This window comes from Helicoverpa zea, chromosome 5 (genome assembly GCF_022581195.2).
Source record: "Helicoverpa zea isolate HzStark_Cry1AcR chromosome 5, ilHelZeax1.1, whole genome shotgun sequence".
NCBI lineage: Eukaryota > Metazoa > Arthropoda > Insecta > Lepidoptera > Noctuidae > Helicoverpa > Helicoverpa zea.
In genome coordinates this window covers 10,445,424-10,461,434 of record NC_061456.1, presented here as the reverse complement: position 1 = coordinate 10,461,434, position 16,011 = coordinate 10,445,424, and the positions used below count along the sequence as shown (strand labels likewise).

Genomic DNA, 16,011 nt, shown 5'->3' with positions numbered 1-16,011 from the left:
ACGAGTAACATGGAATGAACTATAGGCATTTCATCGGAACGTTTCTAAGAAAATAGCTTGGGACGTCTGGATCGCGTTTTGCATAGAAAAGAGTACCTGTGTATGTATCTTAAAAGAACTATCATTCACCTGATATTTGATATTTCTTACTTCTAAATCTAGTGTCATTTCGTAAGTGACATTATTTCTACCCATTATTATCTTCATAAAATTCATCTCACTACCGGTTCTGAGCATATTTTTTTAAACAGAGATCTTTTTACCAACTTCTATTTGCAACCAAAAATATCAACGTAACGATGATAACACACACACCCACACACACACATCATAATAATTTAATTGTGATGGTTTGTTAGGATTTATGTATTATATACGTTACTCTGTCACGCGAAAAATACCTACTAGGTAAAAAGCTTATAAATCAAAGTACTTTAAAGACCTATTTTTACCAAGTACGAGAAGTACTTCCCTAGGAACACGGGTGAAACCACGGGAGGAAGCTGTACATACATAAGTTATCAAACCAGTCATGTAACCGCACTACTGTTGAAAGCCTGAAGTATCGCGTCTGATAGTGTTATCGCGACAGGCTCTCGACACTCGATGACGTTAACCCAAAAATATCCATTATATGATTAAAACCTTTCACATTTTATTATACACATAATCCGCTAAAATGTTGTGGGTGGGATCTGATTTTTTTGGTACTGTACTTTAGTTTTTAGAACAAACTTATATTTTCTACTGAAGTTTTTAATCCTTACATATAAATAACTGCGAAAATAATTCGGTCTGTCTGTCGCGATTTCACACCAAACCAATTTAAATGTATTTTGGTACATAGATACTAGATAGTCTAGACTTCTAGAGGCTATAAAATAAAAAAGAACACAGACTTTTTTATCCGAGTGCAGGAACAGCTTCTGTAGAGATCAGTGTAGAACCTCTGGGAGTAGCTAGTAATGCATTAAATTAATAAATAATATTCATCCAAAATTCTCTTACTGAAAAAAACGCGTTAAGCTTAACGACTCATATATTGGAAAGTAATTATACACCTTTTTTCGGGGCTCGGAACAAAAGTTGTTAATTTAAGGGCTTTTAGTCTCACCTGAAAGTTTTCAAATTCGAATAAAAAAGAAACAAGTCTGAGTACAATAATGAGGCTATTATAATTCAGAGGTTTTTATTAGGTAAGCGTTCACTGGACTTTGTAATAATAGTAATGTAGGAGAGCGAAGTGTAGAATGAATGATGAAATCTTTTCATGTTTCAACATCTTTGGCACTAGTTACGGGTAGTCAGAAGCCAGTAAGTCTGACAACTAGTCTTACCAAGCGGTATAGGGTTAGCCTGGTAACTGGATTGAGAAGATTAGATATGCAGTCGCTCCTAGTAAAACACTGTTACTCAGCTGCATCACTTTAGACTGGAAGCCGACTCCAACATAGTCGGGAAAAGGCTAGACCGATGATGACACCGTTATTGGGATATACTGAAAACCGATCCTACCATAGTTAGGGAAAGGCTAAGTACATGGTGAGGCAGTTAATACTTACATCATAAAAATAATAAATATTAAGCTCGCCAGTGGTGTTAGTAGCGTTCTTGATGGGGCCATGGTCATCATCAGGTGGGAACGCTGCGGTGAAGTATGACGTGCGCGGCGTCGGCCGCTGTTCAAAGTCCTCAAGCATGATGTCTGGTGCCATAATCCTGAAACAATATGAAAAACATTGAGTACTCTAGTAAAGATAAAGTAATGAGGATTTTTTTTTGTCGTAGATATGTAAATAGCTGTCTTTGTCATCGTGCTATTGAGACGAGATATAGGTGTAGCGTACAAAGTAGCGTATGAAATCTAGTGTGTTAAAAAAACCCGCGCACCCGGATTATAAGTAGTATCTACCCAGTCTTCCGTAATGGGTGGGCTTTCTAAACGCTGAAAAATATTTTAATTTCATACCAGTAGTGTCTGAGATTAGCGCGTTGAAACAAACAAATGAGCATGCAACTTCTTTGACTAACCAAAATAATTTTCTTTAAGTTTATTTACTGTAAATTATTACGTAATAATATTTATCATCCCTTATCAAATCTTACCACTGCAAAATGGCCCCCATTTGATCGCAGAGCATAAAAGCTCAAGTTTTTCCGCATATTGAATATTGTTTGCCGTCTACGTGCAAGTGAAATGTGTCACCGACAGCGTTTGTATCGACGTAAAGATGTCGTGTCGGCCAAATAATATTATAGGTAGCTAGCGTGTTGCTATGCAGACAGTCAATGGAAAAAGTTTATAATTTCAAAATTTTATATGGTAGGTGGAATTATAATAAATCAATAGAAATAAAAGTGAGAAACTTTTTTAGCATTATTTTTTAGCAAAATATGAATTCAGTTTTTCAAAAAAGGCTAGCCATGACCAAATCTGCTCATTATAACATAGTGTCTACTAGTATAGCTTACACTTTTTTGTAACCCAGCAGTCTTATACATTTTGTTTTTGATTGTGTTTGTTCGCTGTACTCGGCGCAATCAACCACTACCCCTATCCGATGTCTGGCTTATATATTACGGCATAAACCACATAATTGATATTGCGTGGTTATTGCACTTCAAAACAGGATCTTCTACAACAACGAATTATGCGGTTAATGCCTCCTGCACTAATTATGACATTGTATACATTTTTGCGACCTTTCAGAATTATCAGAACTTTACCTTAAAAAATGGTTCACAACTAAAATTAAAAGGGCATACATCAGGTTTAAAATATTCTCCAGTTTTAAGTTGCAACCTCGTTCCATTTTCACATGGAAGCATTTTTCTCCGCTGAGCTTGCACTAACCGCAAATGTTCCAGTTCAGCAAAATTCTATTTTTGCAACATTTGTCTTAGTTAAACAGCATTTGTGTGGTTTTGCTTAACTTTTGCCAAGTTTTGGTACCACTAAGTAAATTATCAATCATGAAATTGTAAACCGCTAGCTAACGTCCTTTAAACTTTTTTAATATTTTTCGAGTGTCAGAAAAAGTATACAAAGTGCAAATAATTCAATAACCAACCTTTATTAAAACCTACCTTTCTTTAATTGTAGGTTTGCACCACGCATGCGCTGTACAGCCTAAATAGCTATAGAACCTACTTAATCTATGGTATGTAGGTAGATGCAGCCAGGCTAGAGCCGTCGACGGTTTTACTCGTCAGTAGCTTGGGGAGGGAGCTACGCAGCGGTCGTCCGCTCCCCCCCCAGTCTACTTGGACAAAATGGAATAATAAAATCAAAAAAAAAAAAATTATAATCAAATATTGTTTTATTATTTTGGTTCTTCTTTTCCATTCCTACCTCTTTTTGTTTCTTGTGTATAAATAAATTTGTATATGTATAAATAATAAAAAAAGAATTGTATTCTTTATTTAAATAAATCTTACATCGGGTGTGTCGTACCTAATAAAATTAAATTCTATAACATATAGGTACTTTATGACATTTTATGACGAATTGCAAAAAATAACTTAATCCATTCAGTGGTTTAGCCGCAGGAGTCATTTTTGGTTTTCATAATTTAAAACATCATGTGTAAAGCAGAGATAAAGTTCTATTCTATTCTATTTTTGTATATGGCAATCCGTGTCGATGTCAATTTCGACGATTCTGCCAATGACAAGTGGGATGAGAAGCAAGAAGTGCTTTTAATTAAAATAAATTTAAAAAATATATATATATATTGATTTAAGATGGTGCTGTGGCCGATCTTGTGTAACTTAATGTGTTAGTAGGACGGCACTGAAACAAACAGAAATATATTTACATATATAAAAACAACAACAAAATGTTAGTAACACATAACATATAATATATACCACAACCATACAAACTGTGGCCTAAATATAGGCCACAATTTATAATTTAATATTGTTTTGATTAATGAACATCAACAGCATCTGGAGCAGTTCTGGACAGGAGTGGGATAGGAGGGAACGGAAGTTAGTCGGGAGAGGAATTTTAAGTTTTTGGAGACGACCATATAAATCAAAGGATGAGTTGATAGGACAGTCAAAAAATATATGGTCCAGGGTACCTTCATCCAGTCCACACTCGCAGAGGGATGAATCCTGCACCCGAATTTTGCGCAGAAAGACCGGTGTACAGCAGTGACCTAACCGAATTCTGCACATGACTGAAATTACCCGTTTAGGGTATCTTTTGAAATTTGAAAACCACGGTTTTGGTTTTACAACCGGTTGAATGGCGAAATAAGAGCTACCCTTCCTTTTGCCTGAGATGTTCCACCATTCCTGCCACGAGGTCTCAAGACTCAATTTAGGGAGGTTTAGCAGGTCATGCCCTTGAAGGGAGAAGTGTGCAAGATCAGCGGACTCAGATGAACACGCATCTTTGGCCAATGCATCGGCACATTCATTGCCCGCTATACCGCAGTGGCTAGGGATCCAGACTAAGTGTACTTCTTTCTCTTGCCTAGTGCAGGAGAAAAGGGACTTTTTAATATCCAGGACAATAGGACAATGGAGTTTAGTTCTAAAGGGATTCTGGGATATGGCTTGGAGACAGCTAAGGGAGTCAGTAAAGATAACTCCACAGCTAATCTCATGGGACTCTATAAAACGACAAGCTTCCAATAGTGCCACACACTCGCCTGTAAATACTGAAGACTCCTTCGGACATCTGAATTTCAAAATTATTTTAGAGTTCTGATAGTAAACCGCGGCTCCAGTACAGCCACCATTTGATTTGGAAGCATCCGTGAAGAACTTTTGAAACCCAATCCATCGTTCACCCAAAACCGCATTAAAGGCCGAATTTGCAGATGGGGAGTTTTTGGATATGCCAATGTTATAGAATATTTTAGGGGTGAAGCAAAGTACTTCATAAGGGTAATTAAATAAAGGAAGTCTGGGATGTGGAGCAATGGGGGATTCTAAATTTTGAAAAAACCGATATGCTTTTAGGAATAGGGGGATTTCTTTGTGTTCCCAATATTTGGAGCTGTGACAAAGAGTGTCAAGCTCTCTGAGTTTTGGGATGAGGGGGTGAGATGACTTGGGAATAACCCTGGATAGGAAACGGGAAGCGAGGTACTGACGTCTCAGGGCTAAAGGAGGTTCAGCGCATTCGACCTGCAAGGCGTTAATAGGCGACGACTTCATGCAACCTGAGATGATTCGAAGGCATTGAGACTGAATCCTATCTAAACCGGCCAAGGCACCTTTGTTGCTTGGAATCACCAAGTGTGACCCATAGTCCAGGATACTGCGGACTAAGGCATTGTAGACCAGTTTCATAGTGAAGGGATGGGCCCCCCACCAGACACCAGCGAGAGCTTTTAGGATGGAGATTGCTCTTTCGCATCTTTTGATCAAATAATTAAAGTGGTGAATCCCGGATAATTTTGAGTCTAAGAAAACGCCTAAAAATTTTGATTTGTTACCTATGGGAATATCTTGTCCTTGGATGTTAACTGAGACCTGAGGGATCAGTCGTTTTCGGGAAAAAATCACTACCGAGCTTTTTGGGGCGGATAACGAGAGACCATGGTCCAAAAGCCATGTGTGCAGAGAGTCCAGGGAGAGACAGAGAGATGAGGCAGCGTCCGTAATAGATGGATTAACTACATACAACACTAGATCGTCAGCGTATTGTAAAAGGTGGCAGTCAGCATTAAGGCAGGAGCCAATGTCTGCTGTATACAGGTTGTATAGTAGGGGGCTTAGAACTGAGCCTTGGGGAAGGCCCTTCCACGTCTGTCTCACCTCAAATACCTCCCCCTGCACTCTGAGCATCAAAGAGCGAGACATGAGGAGTGCGCATATACATTGTACCATCTTACCCGGAATCCTCAGCTGTTGCAATTTTTGCCTGAGAACTGGAAGAAGGACGCTGTCGTATGCGGAAGAGATGTCAAGGAAAGTGGCTACAGCGGATTCATTTTTGGAAAAGGCTGTACGGATATCAGTAACCAAAATTGCCACACTGTCCATGGTGCTAAGCCCCTTTCTAAAGCCAAACTGACTACTCGGCAGTAGATCCCTAGACTCCACCAACCACTCAAGTCTATTTTTAATTAAATGTTCCAATATCTTGGCCAACACTGAGGACAAAGCAATTGGTCTAAGGCCATTCGGATCATCAGCAGTCTTGCCGGGCTTCAAAAGGGGAATTACTATCTGAGCTTTCCACTGTTCAGGAACCCAACCAAATTGATAGCAATAATTTATTATTCCTAAAAAATATTTTTTTGCTTCAAAACCAAAATGAACTGCAAATGAGTACGGTATGCCGTCTATGCCTGGGGCGGAATCCCTAACATGACGTAATACCGTATCAAGTTCCTCTAACGAAAATGGTTCATTCATAGGATCATCCACAATATTTACAGGCGGGAGCAGAAGTTCTGAGGAAGAAGGAACATAGGCTGGAGCTATTTTGTCAAAAAAGGATTCAGCAGTTTCTCTCGAGATAGGGGAAGAGATAGATGGGGAGCAGCCTCGCCTGAAACGATTAATGCTCTTCCAAACTGCTGAAATGGGAGTGGAAGGGGATAGAGAAGTGCAAAACTTAACCCAACCGCGGCGTTTCTTCTTGCGAAGAAGCCGCCGAGATTGAGCTAACACTCGTCTGTACCGTATAAGATTGTCGCTATTCATCGCATCATTGTACTGTTTTTCGGCCTCTTTTCTTTCTTTAATAACCGATGTGCATTCTTGATCCCACCACGGGGGTGACGGGATTTTATTTCTGGCACAGTTGCGCAACGGAAAGGTAGAGTCTGCGCTTGAGGTAATGGCCGAGATAAAGCCATCGTAGCAGCTCTTAGCATGGCAGTGACCAGAAGAATCTTGAAAACTTGAAGTTAAATTTGGAAGCATACTAATTTTCTCCTCCAGTAAAGATGCAAACCTCGACCAATCAGGTTTGGACAAGTTGTACTTCAATAGTGGAGGAGACGTTTTTTCTAAAAAGGTTTTATTAATTAAAGTTACAACAATGGGGTAATGGTCGCTACCATGCGTCAGAGTAGTACATTCCCAATGAATTGATGCCGCCAACTCTACTGAACAGAATGTGAGGTCTACACAACTCTTTTGTTGTCCTGGAAGGGATCTACGAGTAGGGCTACCATCATTTAAGATGCAAAGGTCAAAATCATCCAAGATTTCTACTAAACCTTCCCCAAACGAATCACAACGATTGGAACCCCATCTAAAGTGGTGACAGTTGAAGTCACCCATGACGAGCACAGGTCCCACTATGTTATTCAAAATGTCCCTAATGGTGGTTAAAAACCTACGCTGAGGATGGGAAATATACACGGATAAAACAGTGATACCCTCAATTCTACACGCAACTATATTCATATCACCATCCAGAACCGGAAGAGTCAAGGTGGAGAGGGGGACACGATTATTAACAAGGAGAGCCGACCCTCCATAGCCATCAGATCTGTCACATCTGAGAATATTAAATAGTGGTATATTAAAACTGAGACTCGGGGTGAGCCAAGTCTCAGCTACAGAGCAAGCCAGAGGCTTGAATTTATTGAGGAGGAATATGAGGTCGTGCTTTTTATGCCACACGCTCCTCACATTCCATTGAAGGAATACTTGGCGAGGCGCCATTTCTAATATTTGATAAAAGGTTAGTTAGTTGGTAGGCAACGTTGGACGGTAATTGGGTATTATTGGTGGATAGAATTGTAGAAAGAAGTTTAATAAGTATATCTATTATTGAGGAAACATTACTATCAATGAATGGGTTATTCAGAGCGCAGCCATCAGGCTGTGAAGGTGCAGGGGAGTTAATAATCTGCTGATGGGCAGCTTTATCATAAGAGGGAGATAGAGGGGCATGGGTCTTTGGCTTAAGGAAAACAGTTTTGCGGTATGACTGAGTGGGGACGGGAATAGCTTTTGCAGCATTAGCATAATTGCGAGAAGTAAGTGGGACAGATTTGCTAGCTTCAGCATATGAAAGGGACTTCTCAGCCATAACCGTCTTAATGGCCTTCTGTCTACCCAACTCGGGGCATGATTTGCTATTTGCAAAATGATTCCCCGAGCAGAGCACACAGAATGCCTCCGCCTCAGAAGTGCTGCAACCATCACCAGGGTGATCATGGCCGCACTTACTGCAGCGAGGCTTGGACCGACACACTAGTTCCACATGACCAAACCTGCAGCACTTACGGCACTGGATGGTGGGATAAACATATTGCTGAACCGGAAGGGAGGTGTAACAACAAAATACTCTTTGAGGTAATACTTGGCCATCAAAGGTAAGTACACATGTCTCTGTTGCCTTGAATACAGTCACTCCATCAATAACTACTTTCCTGCTTATGCGACGAACTTTCAGGATTTCACCACAACCTGAAGGGACCTGCAAGTATTTTTGGGCTTCCTCTTCATTTAAATCTGTGGGAACACCAGTCACAACACCCATCCTAGTTATATTAAAAGTGGGGATAGAGGCAACATAGCAGTTCTTATGTAAAATGCTGTTGATAATAAATGAGTTTGCATCCTGAGGGGATTTAAACTCTACAGACACACGGTTCCTACCAACTTTTTTAACACCATCACGGACAACATTGGTAATGTTATGTTTTTGTAGGAATATTCCGAAAGTAACAGGGTGTAGAGAGGTACCGGCGTTAGGCTGGGGCTCCAATCGAGAGACATGAACGATAAAAGGTGCCTTATCAGTAGCAGAGTACCTGCTGCGGCCAACTAGGTTTCTTTGTTGTTTTGATGGCGGGGTTGACACGCCAATGTTGGCATCATCTCCGGAGCGTTTCCTGGTATTCGAGGTTGATAGGGTCTGGGAGTCCGCGATGCTGCAAGCAACATCAGCGAGTTGGGAAAGCGGATAGTTGGGGGAAAGTGGAGCATATGCAGAGATGTCGGGAGGATCGGGATCGGGGGGTTTATTTTGATCCATTATGCTTGTAAAAAACTGGTTAGTTACCGAAATAACAACACACCACTGGTAACAAACAAAAAGACAACACACAAACACAAAACTAAGTCACAAAAGTTCACCAAAACACTTAAAACAGCTGAAAATTCTAGGCACACGTGCTAACCAAAGACACTCTGTGGCGAGAAACACAGAGATAAAGTTAGTACTTACTATTGAATGTTATGACCAGTTGACAGCTATCAGTTGTCAAGGGAGAATTTCCGTTGTTTGTAATGACTGACTCTTATATGGTTTTCTAATTAACGCACATTTTTATTCTATTTACTTTGTTTGAAAAATGTATATTTTTATTTTTGCATATTTTAATTTGTTCTTTGTGCTAATCGAGATATATCAACCAGTATATTAACTTATTTAATTTAATGTGATAAGGTAAGATACACCTGATATACAAAAATGAATTGCCATTCGTTAGTCTGACTAAAACTCGAGAATGGCTGGACCGACCGAACATTTTAAAACCTAAATAAGCCATATTTAGGTTTTAAAATGTTTATAGAGGTCCAACGAAGGTTTAAGCATACGTAGTTCGCGGGATCAGCTAGTTTATAATAATTTTAAAAAGGAGAAAAAATATTCAAGATGCAATATGCAATTCAATAACCTACCTATCTTTAATTGTAGTTTTATTGCACCACGCATGCGCTGTACCGCCTAAATGGCTATAGAACCTACTTACAAATGGTATGTAGGTAGATGCAGCCACGCTGCAGCCGTCGACGATTTTACTCGTCAGTAGCTTGGGGAGGGAGCTACGCTTCGGACGTCCGCCCCCCCCCCAGTCTACTTGCTAAATTCACTATTATATTCCTGAATAAAATATATGTTGTTTTTTTATTAAAGTGTGTTATTTGTAGTTTTGTTTAATTTAAGGTTGTATATATTAATTATTACAGTAAATATCCAATTAAAAAAAATATATAAAAAATATTTTTTCAGATAATAATAATTCTATCGGCCTTGCTTTTTCACAACAATCTTGGAGTTAACAATCGACTTCCAGTAATGTGAGATGCAGCTTAGTACCATTGTTTTACATGGAGCGACTAGCTTCTACCCGTACGACTGCTAAAGATAATATACAAACAAGGAACAAATAAGGTACAAATAAGGTATTAAACAAATCTCAAAAAATGAAACAGGTATGTACGAAGAGTCATAGTGACGTCATATCGACATTTTCAGGATGGTGGACACTCCAAACGCAGCACGATCTTTATCGGACAAGTTGACCACCATTTTCTAGTTAACTTTATTAAACGAATCTCAAAAAATGAAACAGGTATGTACGAAGAGTCATAGTGACGTCATATCGACAATTCCAGGAGTCAAGCATTAAAAAACGCAGCGACACCAAAATTTGCGCATTCGAAAACTTTGTCAAACTCATCGTAAGGAAGGCAGTCACAAAGTCTTAAATGTATATGTATCAAAAAAAAATTGTTCGCCGGCCTGGGGACTATATACATACATACAAAGCGCGAGTTCTAGATTGCACCCTACCTATACATAATGCATATAGGCAGGTACTTTACAGTGCATTGCGCGCCACCCTCCTATGAATTTCCATCAGTTCGTTGGGGTGCGGCGAAGCGATCACACGTCCCTTCTTTACTTTGGAATGCTTATTTACTTTTTTATTTGGATCCGTGAAGTAGTTTCTACAGATGGGTACTCACTTAGCAGTGTAGCACGTAACGTATCAGATACGGTATCAAGTGAGTACGTAGGCACGAGCCCGCTGCGACCCGCTCGCGCGTGGAGCGCTGTAAGCTCGCAGTGATCCGCCGAGTGGCGGTTTCACTGCGAACACAAAGGCGGCTCGCAGTGTGCTCGTGAGGTCCGTGGACGAGCCGTACCCACTTGCAGGTTGATACCGTATCTGACACATTACGTGCTACACTGCTAAGTGAGTACCCAGCTTATGAGACGCTGTTAAAGCTAGTTAAAAATATAACCAAATCATCATTAGTAATTTATATGTGGTTTTTCATTATTATCAGGCTATCCCTTCGGTTAAACCATTTTAATTTTAAAAGCTCATGGACTCGATATATACTATGGTTTAGATTAGTTTGTATTTCTAGTAGGTATCTCTTCCTACGTGTCAGGATATAAATGATAGATGCTTCTAGAGAGCTATGTGTCTTTGTTGCTAAATCTGCACAAAATGAACATTCCTTGATAACATATAGACCTACTTATACATTTTTTTTTTTCTTTTAACTTCAACACACTCCGAAACTTAATTTAAAAATTCAAGTTCTGCATTTCGTAATCTCAACACAAATGTCATTGTCCCTTTTATAATAAGAAAAAAGAAAAGAGAAACGTAACAAAGAAGAAAAGACAACTTTAATTAAACATTTCTCTGAAGACCTAAAAAGGTTGTATTCTCTCGCGAATGACGGTATCATAACAATTCACACTGGCCACACATAATGAAGGCAGAGGAAAAACAAAAAACCTTTTTTCATGATAAGGTTGGCCGTGAAAAGTCTTGTGAGTTACAGAGTAAAGAAAGATGAGCGGAGATGCCATAATACAGGTAGGTCAGGCGGTTTCTTCTAGGTCAAATACCTACGTACGGTGGGCATGAACAAAACTATCAGTTACGACTGAGCTAATGAAGCGTTCGGGTTCTTTTAAACATCTTTCAACGATTTTTGCATTACAAAAAATTATCGGGTCGAAAAGAGTAACGTTCCTCGTCTCCCGCAGATTCACATTTTGGCGCGCTACTTCTTAGGTGATTTTTCGTTATGGAACCTCCGCTAGTCATTTTGTTCTCCTTGTATTATGCCAATTAATCTTGAGGAAGGTTAGGTTGGTTATTCGTCAAAACATACAAACGTAGGTAGTAAGTCATACTGATGTGAGTGAGTAAATAAAATGAGCCTGGGTACAGAGGTAAAGTATTAGACAAAGGTAATTTTATGAAGGTAAAGATTATGACCGAGATGCTAATATTAATGAAAATGTACGTTCAAACACAGGACACATTTATCGATCTATAAGATACTTAATTGGTTACTATCGAAGCAAATGATACATTGATAAAAACTAGTGCATGAAGTCGAAAAAAAAATTGTCCTCAATGCCATTCAAAATGAGTTTGAATCTACAAATAATACATTAATAGTTCGGTAACTCGGCTATGTCATTCTTTGTTCAATTTAAGAGTACCCGCAGTATCTTTACTGCGGGCTCTTGCACACTGTAGACTAAACAGTCGGCCAACAGTTGACTCAATGGATGGCAATTTTTTTCTTAAGAACATCTTGATTCCTATCTAAGTTCTCAGTCGGTCAGATAGGCACCGGCCGAATACCTGATAGTTGTTATATGCGTACTACCATTCATTTCCATACTAATTTATGAGTCCAAACAGACTGTCGGACGACTAAAAGTTTGCAGTGTGCACTCTGTAAGTTTTAATTAAAAACTTTCAACAGAAGTGTTATTTAAACTCGTGTTAAAATATCTTTGCTTTCAACAAAATGCTTTAATAAAAGGAACAATAATTAATACGCTAGCTAAATGAGACGTTTTCACAGTAAAGTTCTAAGTTTATTTACAGTGAATGCAAATGTCAAATATTTGTTTTGTGATTATAAGCTTTCGTGTTTCAGAAGGCTTAAAAACTTAATTAGTAAACTTGAGATTACTAAAGTGTTTATTTTGTTATTAAATATAAATGGTATAAGGATTAGATTTTCTTAATTTAGTAATTAGTCTCTGTTTGTCAAAAGGTTAATAGCATGCTATTTAAATGTCCATTAAAATATTGTTTTATTTTCAAACCTGAAGATCGTATAAATAATATTTTTATCGACCTAACATTCGAAAGTAATACTTAAATATTTTCTAGATATCAATTGTTTTATTAAAAAACCTTCAGTAGAATGTATCCCACCAAAAACATTAAATGTAATAAAAAGCCAATCCTCTACGCAATTCCTCCACCGTAAAAAGTTTTGAGATCGCATAGAAGCCAAGTCCTGTTCTACTTTATTTGTAATAATAAATCAATATTTTGTGACTATATCAATAGTTTTGTTCACATTACAATAATATTGACTTGGTCATGAGCACAATAAACAACAAATATAATACAGCATATCTTGGAGAGGTGAAAGTCAAACATGAAGTTTAATATCACAGAATTAAATACTTTTAGTTTATTCAATTGTTACTAAATGACCGACAGTCAGTATCATCAAACATCAATGAACTGCACATGTACTATGGCACATGTTTAGTCCATGGTGATCTCAAATTCCAATCATGTCCATATAGAATTTATCAATTCAATGGTATTTACACATTATTACAAGGAGCGACTTTTAACTTGTGCTCATGGCCAAGACAGTATTATTGTGATGTGAACAAAACTATTGATATAGTCACAAAATATTGATTTATTATTACAAATAAAGTAGAACAGGACTTGGCTTCTATGCGATCTCAAAACTTTTTACGGTGGAGGAATTGCGTAGAGGATTGGCTTTTTATTACATTTAATGTTTTTGGTGGGATCTAATTTATTTTTTGTAGGTCTCTTTCTTCTCTAAGGATATAACAAATTAAATTAACTTACATGCAACTAACTAAATATATAACAAACTAAATATGTACACCAAAAGTAGCACGTAAACAATATATTTTTTAACCTAAAAAATTTCGAAATTGTCGAATTTTTTAATCGAATATCTTTTAGAATAAAAGAGATTTATTTCAGAGGCGACATGTGACGCTATCACATGAAATTATTTGATTTTTTTTTAAGTACTACTTATACTAAGCTATGTAACGAAACTATAGCGCGATTTAGACCAGGACAACGCCATCTATCGAGCGAGCATGCAGTGTTTATCGCACTGCATTAATATGAAAGATTTTATCATTATTCATTTCATTTAAACCTAGCTTTTTTATTCATATGTTGTATATTTAATACATAATAACAATATACTACTACGTAACAATAAAACAAATAGTAACATTTTGTACATAAATAAATAACAAAGTTATCAATGCAGTCAAAATTCATACACAATGTTCTTGAAAAACCGCAAATATACATTTGTTTCCAATTATTTTATTAAGTTTTAAGGTTTTTATAATTTTCCCTTTATATGTAGCTAATAACCTATCTTGGTGCCAAATTTGAAGGTTCTAAGTTTGCTAAAAGTACCTTAGACTTTTGATGATCGGTCAGTGAGTGAGTCAGTGACAAAATGGTGTAACTTTGATCGCTCATAACTCGTAAACTATTTATTCAAATGTCTTGTAATTTTGAGACTGAGCTTGTTCTTATACTTACTCTTGGTCATCGAAAACCTAAACTCCTAGCTTTGTTCACATGGAAGATACAGGGGGCTGAAATAGCCGCGAAACGCTTCGAGAAAAGATGGTACGGCCGTGCCCGCTTTGCTCGAGTCTTGGCTGGGGCACTGCCGTGCCCTCAGATGAAGTACGGCGAAATGCAATCAAAAGCGACATCTGTGGCAATTTGTCATTCCAGACTACCTAGTGCATCATTTAGTTCATCCACTATCGTAATGATGGCGCTTTACCTAAAAACTAGTACGTCAAGAAAAATATTCATTTAAATACCCTAACTAAACATACTAAACAAGGTATTTTAGGGCTTATTATAATGATCGAAAAATCAGCCCTTAGTGATTCTTAGTGAGTCTTCCTATTCGAAATCTTTCAAACTGATATATTTATTTAAGAGATGAAAATTGCTAATTTACAAAATTGGTCAGGTTTTTTTGTTCTGGCTCTCCCACATAGGTGCAATGACATTAAGATATATTCCTTGATCAAACTTAAATCATTAATGGCAGTTTAAAGCATCTCTTCCATTCCACAATGGCTTTATTTGAGCAACTGTAATTTAACCTTCTTCATCAGACTTTAAACAAGGTGGTTTGTACCTTAATAGCTTCGCAGAGGGATTAGCAATCAGAGTATGAAGTTACTAATGCTCTTGTGGGTCTGAACTACTGAATTAAGGATCGACTATTATATCGTAATTATCAAACAAAGAAAATGATATAAAAGACATGACATGTTTATTTAATTTTTGTTAGGAGCTTTTTGTTTACGTACCTATTGTTAAAGAAGAAACAAAATTTAGAGATAAAAGAAGATTAAAATTGGAATCAAATCAAATCAAATCAAATCAAAGCATTTATTCGCGTTCATGACGCATATCGAACACAAACAGTAGCATACATAATCATAAAAAAAAAAAAAACACAAAAATAAAATAAAAACATCAATAAAAAGAAAACACAAGAATAATAAGAATATGCGTCACAAGCACGCGAAATGGCCCTCGCTCAGCATTATGCAGCGACCCTATGCGAGACAGAGTCGCTGCGCTGGTTTTCAGCGATGGCCAGCACTAACATGTGACGTCAATCGGTGCATTTAAGCTAAACTAAATATATAAAATATAAAAAGTGTTATATATATTTATGGATATAAAATACTACTATAAAAACAAACTAAATATAAATAGAGAAAAATAACTACCTAGTTACGCAGCATTCCGAACGAATGCGACTGGAAGTGACACTCGCGCTTCGCAAAATTATATTTTATCTGTGGTCTATGCCGCCGACCATTACACAAACACAAATAGTCAATATACAAACAATTTGTGTGAGAATTAGGTAATGGCGACGGAGGCATACCAAGAATTATTATGCAATGCCTCATGTAGATATCATGTAGACGAGTGTATAAATGTGTATAGTGTTGAGAAAAGAAGAATCGAACATGAATTTGTGTAAAGGATGTATTAAATGTGAGTATGTAGGTCGATCGTATTCCTGCTACCAGGATGGCGTCGGTAAGTGATATTATTATTTTATTTTTTATACCTGTGAACGTCACTACTGGAATTATAAATATATATAGATATTAATTATTTGATAAGTTGAAGTCGGACTGAGACATACCTAATTACTAACTTAGAAATTGACTTA

At 37.5% G+C, this 16,011-nt stretch overlaps 1 protein-coding gene across 4 annotated transcripts in view; it reads right to left on the bottom strand.

Moving 5' to 3' along the window:
* Window positions 1–16,011, bottom strand: part of LOC124630777 (cardioacceleratory peptide receptor-like) — a 146,333-nt gene that overhangs the window by 19,569 nt on the left and 110,753 nt on the right. For all 4 annotated transcript variants that reach the window (XM_047164773.1, XM_047164775.1, XM_047164774.1 and 1 more), the window contains one exon: window positions 1,563–1,719. In XM_047164773.1, coding sequence (XP_047020729.1) covers window positions 1,563–1,719 — 157 coding nt within the window. The remainder of the gene's footprint in view (window positions 1–1,562; window positions 1,720–16,011) is intronic.